The sequence below is a fragment of the Molossus molossus genome, unplaced genomic scaffold (genome assembly GCF_014108415.1).
Source record: "Molossus molossus isolate mMolMol1 unplaced genomic scaffold, mMolMol1.p scaffold_m16_p_7, whole genome shotgun sequence".
NCBI lineage: Eukaryota > Metazoa > Chordata > Mammalia > Chiroptera > Molossidae > Molossus > Molossus molossus.
Genome location: NW_023425401.1, coordinates 8,938,083 through 8,950,414, shown reverse-complemented (window position 1 = coordinate 8,950,414; position 12,332 = coordinate 8,938,083). Strand labels below are relative to the sequence as shown.

Below are 12,332 nucleotides of genomic sequence, written 5' to 3'. Positions count from 1 at the left end.
CCAAAGTGGTAGTCGTGGTGACCGTGGTGAGCAGTGGTCTGATTCTGGTTATGTTTTAAATGTGGAGACTGTAGACCTTCCCTAACACAGTGGCCTTGATGTGTGAGAGGAAGGAGGAGGGAGTCTAGAACAGTCCCGGGAGTTTTGGCTCAAACCCCCGGAAGGATGGAGTTGAGATGAGGAAGACTGCAGGGCGGCACAGGTTGGCGGGGAGACCAGGAGTGCATCTGGGGACATGTTCAGTTTGGGGTGCTGTTGGACATCCGAGTGGAGACACTGAGTAAGTATGTAGTTGGATATATGAATCTGAAGGTCAGGAGAGAAAGCTGGGCTAGAGTTGTAAAATTAGGAGCTGTCAGCATGGAAATGTTATTGAAGTGCTGCAGCTAGATCAGGTCACCAAGGGGATGCACTCAGGACAGGGGTGAGGATCAGGACCGAGTGTTGGTATTCTCACGTGTAGGTGATTTGGGAGAACACGAGGAACCAGCAGAGGATGCTGGGAAGGAGCAGGCAGAGGGGTAAGAGGAACTCAGTGGGCAGACGTAGTATCCCAGAAGTCAGGTGAAGAGTGAATTTCAAAGAGGGTGGAATGATCAGAGGCTGCTAATGGGTCAAGTGCGTCGAGGGCTGAGGATGGCCAGTACCTGAAGCAATGTGGAGGCCATCAGGGACCTTGACAGGACTGACTTTCCTGGGGTGGTGGAGGCGGGGGCTAGACTGGGAGGACGAAGAGAGAAAGGAAAAGAATAGGGTCGAAAACGGCAAATACAGACAGCTCTTGGGAGACATTTCGCAGCCACGAGGACATGAAGGAAGATGCAGGGACGTGGGGTCAGGAGACAGTGAATGATTCCTGATTCGATGTTCATCGCTGCCCTTTGTTGTTTATATAGACCATGATCTCTGTTCTTTCTTTACCAAGCTGTTATCTCCTATGGGGCAGTTTTTTGCCAGTGAAGGTTCGACTGGAATAATTAACTAACTAACACGTAGTTCATTTTCCTGGAGGTCCGAGGGCTGTAGCTGCTGCTACACAACGTTCGACTCTGCTCTTCAGCTCAGGTGAGGGAATTTTAGCATAAGTAATGCAAAAGATGGTGATAATAATAGTAACACTTATCATTCTGACACTTACATTTCACTTACTATGAAAGAGGCACTCTTTGAAATGCTTTACATAAATTAACTCATTCAATCTTTCTAATTGCCCTGTGAGCCAGGTGCAATTATGATTCGCATTTTACAAATGAGAAAATTGAGGCAGAGAAATATTAAGTGATTAGTTTAAAAAGAACGACTGATAAGGTAGCTCCAGAGTCCATGCCCTTGAAGCCCCTGGAGAATATTCAGGGCTGGGTGTTCACTCGAGAGATTCCATTCCACATCCTATAAACATGTGCAGAGTGGGCGAGTTAGGTCCTCGAGAAAGGAGACAGCAGACGGCACTGATGGGCGTTTCCCCGGGTTCACTAGCCTGCACTCGAGTGGCTTTTCACCAGCTCAAGCCTGCAGTGATGTGGTCGAGCCTTCAAAGGCACCCCGTTCTAAGACTGCGCTGCCTCGAGTCTTATGAATCACTTTTCAAATCAACAAGTATCTATTAAGCATCTACTCTTTGTATAAGAGGGAAAAACTGCTTCCCTTCATGTGTTTATTTTGCTACGGGAAGCTTATTTGTTTATCATGCAGGCTGTAGAACCATCTGGAAACTGCAACAGAAAGGACTGTATGTGTGACCATAATGCTTTATTATTTTTAAGGGATCCTTAAAATTTATATATCATTAGAGATGAGGTATGAACTAAATGACTCTTTGTTAAGCATTAATTCTCTGAGCACTGGTGAGCGGTTGCCACTGAATCCTTCTCTAATAATCCCTTCCTTTTCCAGAAGGACTTGCCAACACCCATAAAGTATTCACTGGGAGAATTAAAGTCATATAAAAATAATTGGCGTTTGCTCCCTTCAAGGCATACGTTTACATGCTCCACTTTATCCCCCGCTCCGCGGCTGCCTCCTGTGTTTAGTAAGTAGGTCAGCAGACTTCCTCTTGTAAGGTTCATCCGCCGGCCATTGCAGTTTCCCACGAGAAAGCGAGCCGACCACTGCTTTACTCTTCATCCCGATGCTCCCTCCATTTATCACCTCGTCCTGTGGGTCTGCGCGGCTCAGTAGCGCTGGCGCTGCTGGTACTCGGGAAACAAGGAATGTGTTGATGTCGCCCGGATCATCATCCCCGTCATGCGAACCCTTTGTAAATCCCTCCTGGGATCCCAGAAGAGTGGTTATCTGTGACAGCAGACGCAACGATTTCATCAGAAAACGAGTGTGTGCGTGCTTTTCAAGTGAATTATCTGAATCCCCCATTGACAGTTCTGGTTTCAGCCGGGGGGCCAGCTGGAAACATTCCACCTGGTCTGCTCACCCCGTCGTCGGCTTCCACCTGAGCAGTTTTTTAGGGCGTCAGACGTACCTTTATGCTGTCCTCCTGGCTGGCAGTTTCACGCGTCATTGGCTGCAGCCGTGATGACTGACGCATGTCAGGGGTCGGTCCTGAAGATAATAGCTAACATGTATTGGAGGCTTACTCTGTGCCAGGCTCTGTGATAACCATATTGCTGACACTAACCAATTGCATCTTCATCTCTCATGAAGTACACGCCACCGATTCTGCGTTTTGGAGAAAAGGAAACTCCAAAACGGGGATGCCAACTTCTGCGACTTGGCTTAAGACACAGGGACACTTGCTGGGCCACACCCCCTTCCAGGATGCCCCACGATCAGCGTGCTGGCTTATCATCTTGTGTGCATGGCCCTTTTCTGACAACGATGGCGTTATGTGCTATTCTAGAAACACTTCCTTAGATAACCTAATGGTTGCTTTTCAAATGAGTCCTGGGTATTCATTTAGCTTCCTCATCTCATGCGAGAGACGATGTTGACACGGGAACTCTCTAGACTGTTGTGTTCTCTCTTTTCCCTCCACCTGGCTACAACCAGGGTCCCTCGGCTGAGCCCCCAGGTTCATAACCACCTCCTGGACACTGTCACTACAGAAAACAGCACAGCTTGGTGAAGATCATGGCTTTTAATTGGATTGTGGAAAGAAACTCAAGGATCCCTGGGGGGTTAGTAGCCACTTTCTGCGGAGGGAGGCCGGCGAACGGGCGCTCTCGCTGTGCGGTGTCCGGCGAAGCGGAGTTATGCTCTTCCCGTTTCTTTCTTTCTTTCTTTTTTTTTTTAAAGAAATTATTATTGCAGAACCATTGGCTTCCTTTCTTTCCCAACTGTAGCTATAATGTTCTATTTGTACGTGTGTACTTTTGAAAGAGAGTCGGTCTCTGAAGAGGGACTTAGGAGAGGAAAGTATTTGAAATGGAAACGTCCTGAAATTGTCTGTTTCCAGTTGTACGTTGGATTTCCTCGGGATCGAGAAACAAGATGGAAAGTGAAAACCACACCCGCTTCTCTTTGAACGGGAAAGCACGGTACTTGTCAGGACAGAACAGATCCGGTTCAGAAGCAACAGATCTTTGAGTTTTGCTCCAGACACGAATCACCTGGGAAGGAAAAGCAGAGGTGGACTTTCTCTGCTTCCCCGCTGGCCACGGTGGCTGCTAACACTACTGTGCCTCCGCTCGGAGGGCTTGCTGGCGTGGTCACCTGTGGGCACGTGGCAGTGGGGGGCTCGAACAGAACAGTGAGTAGTGGTGGTGTTTTTCTAAGTTCTACGTTTCTGTTCGTACTGGGCGTGCGTCCTTCCGAGGACTCCAGGTTAAGAACTGAATGTGTTAGGAAAACAGATGGAATGAAAAGAGGATAGTTCTCATTTCCTGCAGCAGACCCCGCTCCATGATCCCGAGCATTAATTTTATGGTACCTTCTCTTCATATCAAAAGAAGTTGGCTGACCCCAGCTTCTTCCCCCTGAGTTCTGTCGTCATGTCAGTGACTAACCTGCCGTGGGGCCCGACAACAGCTCACCCACATGTGACCGGGGTCCTCATGCACTGACACTGTGGAGGGACCACGCTGACCAACAACTAATTAGGGAATTCACGTTATGAAGCCCTGTTTACAGACTGACATCTGGAGACATTCTTACCCCGGACCCATTCCAACCCGCTGGATTTATGGACTGTGCTTGCTTTTCTGTAAATAGGACTCTTTTCCTGCTGGGTACATTGTGTTTACGTAATTATCAGTGGCCGAAAACAGCTATGTTCATGTATTTTTTAATTCTCTGAGCCAAGTGGAGCTACATGCAAAGTGGCACTTGGACACCTATCATTATTCAAGCTGCAGAAACATCTTCATGGCAGGAGCACCCTGCTCTCTCAAATCCAGACTCTCCGACTGGAGCCCTGACACCCCAAGGGACCTAGTATTCAGCCTTTATGGGGAGTTTAAAACTTGTTGAGACACATGCTAGACCTCTTAAAATATATTACACTCCCTTTTATTCACACGCTTGGCCTCTGCTGTGAGGTGTGAAAGGGGAATATTTTCAAACACAGGCAGTGCACGGTCTTGAACACGTTTTGCGTCCTCGCGGTGTGTGGGGGGATCAAAGGTTGTCGTTAGGCAGCGGAACTGAACTCCCGAACCTTGCTCGGGCACCCCGGGGACACCGTCGCAGGGACCTCGGCCGGCCCCCTGCGCGAGCAGCCTTCTCTCGTGGCACCTGCAGACGCAGGAAGAAAGAAGAGCCGTCGACTGGATTTCAGAAGAACGGAGGAACACGTGCATCGTATGTTAGAACAGGACCCCCGAGACGACAGAAAGCGTGTTCTGCTTTGCCAGCTGGGCGGTTGCGCCAGGTTAGGCGGGTGCCGGACAGGCAGCGGGGGGAGGGGGGAGGGGAGTGGGAGGAGAAGGGGGTGGGCGTGCGCCCTCCAGTTCCTTGCATCCACTGCGCCTGATCGGCCAGGCCGGGCCCAGAACGCCAAGGAGGTGTCAGATTCTCCAGGGCTGTTTCCTTGGGCGAGGCCTGTGCCTGTTGTCTTTTCTAACAGTCTTGTATATGTGTGCTTTTCTAGAAAGCTTCTGCCCAGTAAGCACCTCTGTGGACCCAGCTTCACAGAAATGTTGCTTCTCCAGAATGGTCCTTAAGGTCAGAACAGACACACACACACATCATTCATTAAAAAAATTCTGATAAGCATGGCCATCCGAGTTAGGGCGTGCTCTCAGGAAATGCCAAGTCCAAGTATGGGGCAGACGGGGCCTTGGATCTGAAGTCCGGTTTGGAAGAAGAGGTCAGCGGAGGATCGACAGGGGGACGTGCACCCCACGTTTCCTCCGGAGCTTTGTGCTCTCTGTCTTTACTGGGGCCCTTGTGCAAGTCCCCGCCTGTGTTTCAGCCACAATTCTCCCTAGCTACACCTCCTAATCTGCGTTAGGAGCTATTAACATATTAAAACATGTTAGCAACTTTCAAACTGCTAACATATTTGTATACTTTAATACTTTATCATCGACACCTTCGGTACGTCACCCCAAATATTTTACATAGAAGTGTATATGCAGAAAATAGACTGTGTTGATGACTCAGCATTTCCCTCCCCCTTCTCTCTCCCTCACCTTTCCCTTCCTGCCATTCTCAATTTTGCCAGATGCTTAGCCTTTTAGAGTTTATATCTCCTTGATCTAGAAAATAATATATATTTTTAAAAACTAAAAAGATGAACAGAGAAGGGGAGAATTATCAGAAAAACTCTCATGCACACTTATAGAGGGGGTGAGAAAGAGAGGGAGAGGGAGAGAGAGAGAAATACAACTTTTTCAAATGGCCCAGACAGTGTGGCTCAGTGGTTGAGCATTGACCTGTGCACCAAGAGGTTGCTGGTTCGATTCCCGGTCAGGGCACATGCCCATTGTGGGCCCGATCCCCAGTAGGGGGCGTGCAGGAGGCAGCCAGTTGATGTTCTCTCTCATCGATGTTTCTCTCTCTCTCCCTCTCCCTTCCCCTCTCTCTAAAATCAATAAGAAAAATATATTAAAAAACTTTCCAAATGACTGTATTTACAGGGACTTTTTAACCATTCATGGTCTCTCAGGGAAGCTCTTTCAGACGGGGAAATTCTCGTTTCAAAGCGCCCATTCCCCACACTTCACATGAATTAGGAACCTTTGAAATGAAATCCGAATGCTAACCTCAGAAACACCTGATCCATCCAGTAAATCTTGATTGAAAGGGAAATGTCCCTGGTGCACGTGCTGAGGTCTCTGCTGTTTCTGATTCTTAGTGGCAGTGCAGGCCCATGAACCGAAGACTCTGGAAGGCAAGTCACAGCGAGGTCTGTGGCCATTCCTGGTTCTCCAAGTGTTTCCTCGTTTCATTTCTCTGAAACAAATAATGAAACAAGAAGAACAGACGTTCTCCTCCCTGAAGGGATGGAACATTCGCACCCGGGCACCCAGTTAATTGCCGAGGTCACCTCTGTGGCAAGAAAATAAATCAGCAAAGTTCTAAAATATACCCAAAGAATAGCTTGCCAACCCTCCTTATTTTCTGTATCATTGAAAGGAAGTACTAGTTAGTACGAGCAAATCCACTGAGATTTTTCTGGAAAAAGAGGTGTGTTCTCGAGAAACCCGTAATGGTTTGGGAAGCAGAAAACCAGCAACTAGCTCTAGGATATCAGGGGTATCAGCTACCGTCTCTGAGCCTCTGTTTTGATATCTGCTAAATTAAGGTGGTTAAACTAAAAGCCAGAGTTCTTTGATTCCATGGAAATGGTGCAGAAAGGGCATCTATGCCAAGAAAATGAGCACCAGGCTGAGATGATCAAATGTCCCATGTGCTAAGCACTGCACCAGGTGTCCGTGCGCTGAGCACCGCGCCAGGTGTCCGTGCGCTGAGCACCGCGCCAGGTGTCCGTGCGCTGAGCACTGCGCTAGGTGTTCCTGGTCTCAGTCCTCATGAGAGGCCGCAGTAAGACCCTCCGTTTACAGACAGGCCCCCTGGCAGCCCGCCCTGGGTCCGACAGCTGGACCCGCTGCTGGGTCCAAGTGCAGTCTCGCTGCTGGCCGCCTTCCCCCCAGGGGCTCTCCGGTCACGGCCACTCGGCTTTTCCTTCTGGTAGGGGAGAAAGGGGACAGCCCTAACACAGTGGAGGGCCTAAGAATGAAAGGAAACCTTTACAATTTCCCCCAGTCTACTCATGAGACAAAACGTCAGACACATTTCAGTAGAAGGGCATCCTGCGACACACCTGCCCGGTACTCGAAACTGGCAAGACCTCAGCAACGAGGGGGTCTGAGAAACTCACACCAAGACGAGCCGGAGGAGACATGGCAACTGATGTCACATGGTGTCCCCAATGGGGTCTTGGGACAGAAAGGGATTAGGTGAAAATGAAGGAAATCTGAGTAGATCATGGTCTTTGGTGCATAATGATGCATAACAGTAGACCTCACTAGTGTACCTCTCCAATGCAAGACGCTGACAATAGGGAACCCCGTGCAGAGGTGTGTGGGAATTCTCTGTACCGTCGGCTCAATGTTTCTGTGCATTGAAAACTGTTCTCCATATAAAATCTATTTAAAAATCTTGCCACCGCCCAAGCAAAAAGAGCATTTGTAATAGTAGGGTAAACAGTTTGCTTTTAAACAAATACTACCCTTCCTCCTCCCCTCCTCCCTTCCTCTTCCCCTCCTCCCCTCCTCCCCTTTCTTCTCCTCCCCTTTCTCCTCCCATCCTCCCCTCCCCCCTCCCCCCTGCTCCCATCCCCCCCATTATTTTCCTGAGATAATCTGGCAGTGTCAATGCCTCCAGGAACCTTTAGAATCGGGATATTGTGTGAGCAGTAGCTTTCCGTGAGCCTTGGGTTAGGCCAGGGGCCTATCTGCTGGTCAACCTGCTGGTTTAGTAACCGAAGCGTCGTTGGAGCACAGCCAGTACTGATCCACGTTGACTTGTCTGTGGCTGCCCTTGCACTGGAACGGCGAAATGAGTTCCACCAGAGACCCGGCGGCCAGCAGAGCCTAAAAATATCCCGTCTCTGGTTTAGGAGTTTTGAGTTACCGTGTAGCTGGTGCGGCAGGTGAGCGGGACCACCGGGTGCGCCTGGAGTGGACCAGGTAGCAGGAGAGCCTTCGGGTGGGGAGGCATGAGTCGAGGGGAGCAGTGGGCCTCAGGGGGCCACGCTTCCGGTTTTCAGGCACTTCCTTTTTTTGCTGCAGGGCTGTCTGTGTGTGAACCCACCCCCTCCGACTCCCACCTTTGGGGACTTCGTCTTGACCTACTTGACAGATTAATGTCAATGCCTTTACCATTGTAGAACGGGGCCGGTGGGCCCTTCCCGGCAGGGTTTGAGGATTGAGTTAATGCATTGAGAATTCACAGCCGAGCGCCCAGCACACAGTAGGTCCACGTGCTGTGGTTTCCAGACCAGGGAGCGCCAGCTGGTTCGTATGCCACACACGTGATGTGGGGGGGATGTCACCCAGCTGTGGTGTTCCGCACTCTCCCCCCTGTTGGCTGGTGGCACTGCTGCCCATGCCCGAAGGTTCCCTGTGTGAAGGCAGACCTGTGAGTCCGACGTCCCTGGTCTCGCCCCGCCTCCTCCCTTTCTCCGCCTCGGGCGCGGAGCTGTGCGTCCTCTGCTCTGAGTCGGGAAGGAGAAGCCAAGCCCTCCCACGGCCTTTTTTCTGGGGACCACGCTTGTGCTCTGCAGGGAGCACATTCTTCCGGTTCCTCTCTGCTGTTAGTCTTACAGACGGACCTTCCCCCACCCCCTGCTTCTCCTTCATCAGTTGGATGAGGGTCCGGGAGAAGAAGGGTGCTGTTTGGGGGCTCACCCCGGGGTCCCGGTGTTGCAGTACTCTCAGCGGTTCCCCTGGCAGCCATGCTCAGGGGACCCAGGTGACGACACCTGCCAAAGCCCACGATCTCTGGCTGATGCGGCACCCAGGAGCCGTGTGGTCAGTGGTCAGATAGCAGGGCCCTTCGGGACCGTCAGGCTCGAGGGTGAGTTCCTGCCGGCTCCGCAGGCTGCGTGACCTTGGCCAGTGACCAGAGCTTGTGGGACTTGGCTTTCTTCTCCATAAACTGAGGGTAACGATACCTATTTCGTGGTGTGGCTCGGAGGAGCTAAGTGAGATAACATGGGCAGAATTCCTAGCACTTCGAAAGTACTTAATAATGATGGTTCTTGACCATGACCGACATGACAGGCTTAGGAAAGAGATGAAAAGTGAGCCTGGTAAAACCTGTATGGTTTTGTGAACCAATGTCACCCAGTACATTCAATTAAGAACAAAGAAGCCTGGTTCTGCTGGAGGGGCCGGTATAGCCAGGCTTGTTTCATTGCATTGGTGGATAATTCTCTCTCTTTAGAAACAATTTTTTTTTCTTTATTGATTTGAGAGAGAGAGGAAGGCAGAGAGAGAGATAGAAACATCGATGAGAGAGAACATCAAATGACTGCCTCCTGCATGTCCCCCACTGGGCATCAGGCCCACAACCTGGGCATGTGCCCTGACCGGGAATCGAACCTGCGACCTCTTGGTGCAGGGTCAACGCTCAACCACTGAGCCACACCGGCTGGGCTCGCTCTCTTTTTTTTTAATCCTCATCCGAGGACATTTTTCTATTTATCTTCAGATAGAGTGGGAGGGGGAGAGAGACAGAGACTGACATCGATGGGAGAGAGGCATGTCGACTGGTTTCCTCCCGCACGACCCGACCAGGGCCGGGGACCGAACCACGACCCAAGTACGTGCCCTTGACCGGAACTGAACCCAAGACACTTTGATCCTCGGGCCGATGCTCTCACTGTTGAGCCAAACCGGCCAGGGCAGCTGATGGATCATTCTAACATTTGGTGTTTGGGGGCCTGGAGGCGACCTCTGATTCCTATTTCATGAGCGTGGACATGCGCCCTCGGTGTCCTCGGCATCGGCGTTGCTCCCAGATGCCACGGGGCGAGTGGGAAGGTGCGTTTCGCTTCGCCCGGCATCTTGTACCTCCCTCTCCCTCAGCGCTGCGGGTCCCGTCTTTCTTCACAAACCCCCCACCCGTGAAGCCCACCTGAGTGTGGAGGCTTTGGGCTCGGTGTGAGGAAGCTTGGGGGGAAAATCACACTTCGTGTTCAAGAAGAATGGCTTCGGAGAGAAGTCTGCACAGTGTGCAGCATGTGAGTCTGTATCCGGGAAGTGATGGCAAGTGGCAGGTGTAGTCAGGGGATCCTGACGTGAGTTTCCCGTGCGAGATTTGGGTGGATAACATCAGGTGACTTGTACCCAATAAGCCAGCTCGTCCTCAGGTCCCCTTGGAATTGACTGGGAACTGACAGCTTCCACAGTGCCGTCTGCAGCTTTGCCGTACGAGGTGTTTGTATCTGTGCTGCAAAGTGTTGGGATTCAGGGGTAGAATCAGATTCCAGAAACACCCCTCCGTGCTCAGGGAAGGGTTATGTCCCTCCCGATCAGTGTGCTTTGTTTTCTATCATCTCTGATGGTCTGGTATTGAAGGGAATTCCTGCTAAAGTGCCATAATCTCACGGCTATTACAGATGCTGTCGGTTTTGTTTTTCCTGACTTGAGAAAGGATAAGATCGGAGGCAACACCAGCACCGCTATTGCTGAGTGCGCGGTCGTCGGTATAATGTCTTTGGGGCCAATAACGCATTCCCACCGAAGAGAGACGCAGAAGATTATTCTTTTGGGTCTGCTTCTGAAGACCGTTGTCACATCATTTGTTATCTTTATTATTGGTACTTTATTGAAAGCTGTGGCTACCATGTGAACAGGCAGATTTTCCAGCACATGGCTTAACATACCGTCTGTGTTTTTCAACTAGGTGGCTGCACTCCGATCCCAGAGTCAGACCTAGAGGAGAGATCAGTCGAACAAGACTCCCTCGACCTGTTTACCAGCCACAAGCACCTCGTTGCAGAGACACCCACGCCTGGTAAGTGAAGGGGTGGCCTTCACAGATGCCACGTCAGGGACAGCGACGCTGGCCCGTCTGGTGAGGCCACAGGCCATTCGCAAAGCTGCTCGTTTCCCGCCTTCCTCCTCCTTCCCCTCGGCTTCCGTGCGGCTCAACGTGACCATCTGTGTATTCCTTCCAGCATTCAGACGTTTTCCTCTCTCTCGCTCTCTTTCTTCTAGAAGTGTCGCCTCTCCAAGGAGTCTCGGAGTAGTTCACGTAGAGTGGTCCTGTTGAGGGGAAGATGTCCTTCCCCAGCCTGATCCTGTGTGGCCCGCAAGCACACATGTAGGGCTGGCCCAGGTGCGTCATCTGGCTCACCTGTCCGGAGATGACACCGTGGGGTTGGGGACCGGGACTTTTTATTTTGCGAGGACTTAGAATACCATGGACAAGTCAGTGGAAACTTGTTGGACCAGGAACAGGTGTTCCTGCCCGTCGGTCACCTGCGTGCCTGCAGCCAGCACGACACAGTGAGGTGACATCTTTCTGGGACAGACTTTGTAATGCAGAGACCCAGCTCCAAAAGTCTTTGATACCTGTCATTTTCCACAGAATTCGTATCTAGTCCATGTATCAAGTTGAATAAAACATCTCATTGTCAAACAATATCTTGGATTCGTTTTATAATCAGAAGCTTGTATAGGTGATGTCTCTACATAATTTCTTCAAAGGAAAGACATCTGAGAGGAGTCAAAAACTCCGCTACTCCACGGTAAGACTCAGATGGGACAGCTTTGTAGGTAAAAGGAGCCTGAGAACTTGCGTGTGATTTACTCTCTGGGGCTGAAAGTAGGTGTGTGTTCTGATACTTTCGAGGAAGCGAGTACCTTCACATCCTCTTCGTCATCCCAACGGGTGATTCCTTTTAAACATCCAGGTTAGAAAGGGATTCACGCTTAATTACAATTAACATGTAAGCTTTCTATATGCAACAGGTCAAAGAGATTCTGCCAACTCCAAGTTAAAAGTACAGTTGCAAGACTGATTTATTTAGACAAAAGTATGTCTGTTCCGGATTTGGAAGGCCTCTCGGTCGGGATGAGGGGGAAGCGGATTATGGCTTTTCTTTTGTGAAATGTCAAAAACTGCAGAGGATGTATTGTTTATTATTTCTAGCCTTCTTTTTTTAAGATATGCAGCAGAAAAATGTAATATTTTAAATTGTCAAATGTGGGAGTGGACAACTTGTAGACTTTGGGCCAGAACCAGGCATGAGGTTCATATCACCCAGCCCGTGGGGAGCCATAGAAGGTGTTTTGTTTTGTTTTTCTCTTTACTGATTTTAGAGAGAGGGGAAGGGAGAGGGAGAGAGAGAGAGAAACATCGATGAGAGAGAACATCGATTGGCCGCCTCCTGCATGCCCCCACTGGGGATTGGGCCCACAACC

The 12,332-nt window shown here is 50.4% G+C and overlaps 1 protein-coding gene across 1 annotated transcript in view; it reads left to right on the top strand.

Moving 5' to 3' along the window:
- Nucleotides 1-11,573, top strand: part of BBS9 (Bardet-Biedl syndrome 9) — a 378,994-nt gene extending 367,421 nt beyond the window's left edge. The window contains exons 22-23 of the mRNA XM_036246696.1: nucleotides 10,810-10,920; nucleotides 11,124-11,573. Of these exons, the coding sequence (XP_036102589.1) occupies nucleotides 10,810-10,920; nucleotides 11,124-11,155 (143 nt within the window). The 3' untranslated portion in view covers nucleotides 11,156-11,573. The remainder of the gene's footprint in view (nucleotides 1-10,809; nucleotides 10,921-11,123) is intronic.
- Nucleotides 11,574-12,332: the final 759 nt, after the last annotated feature.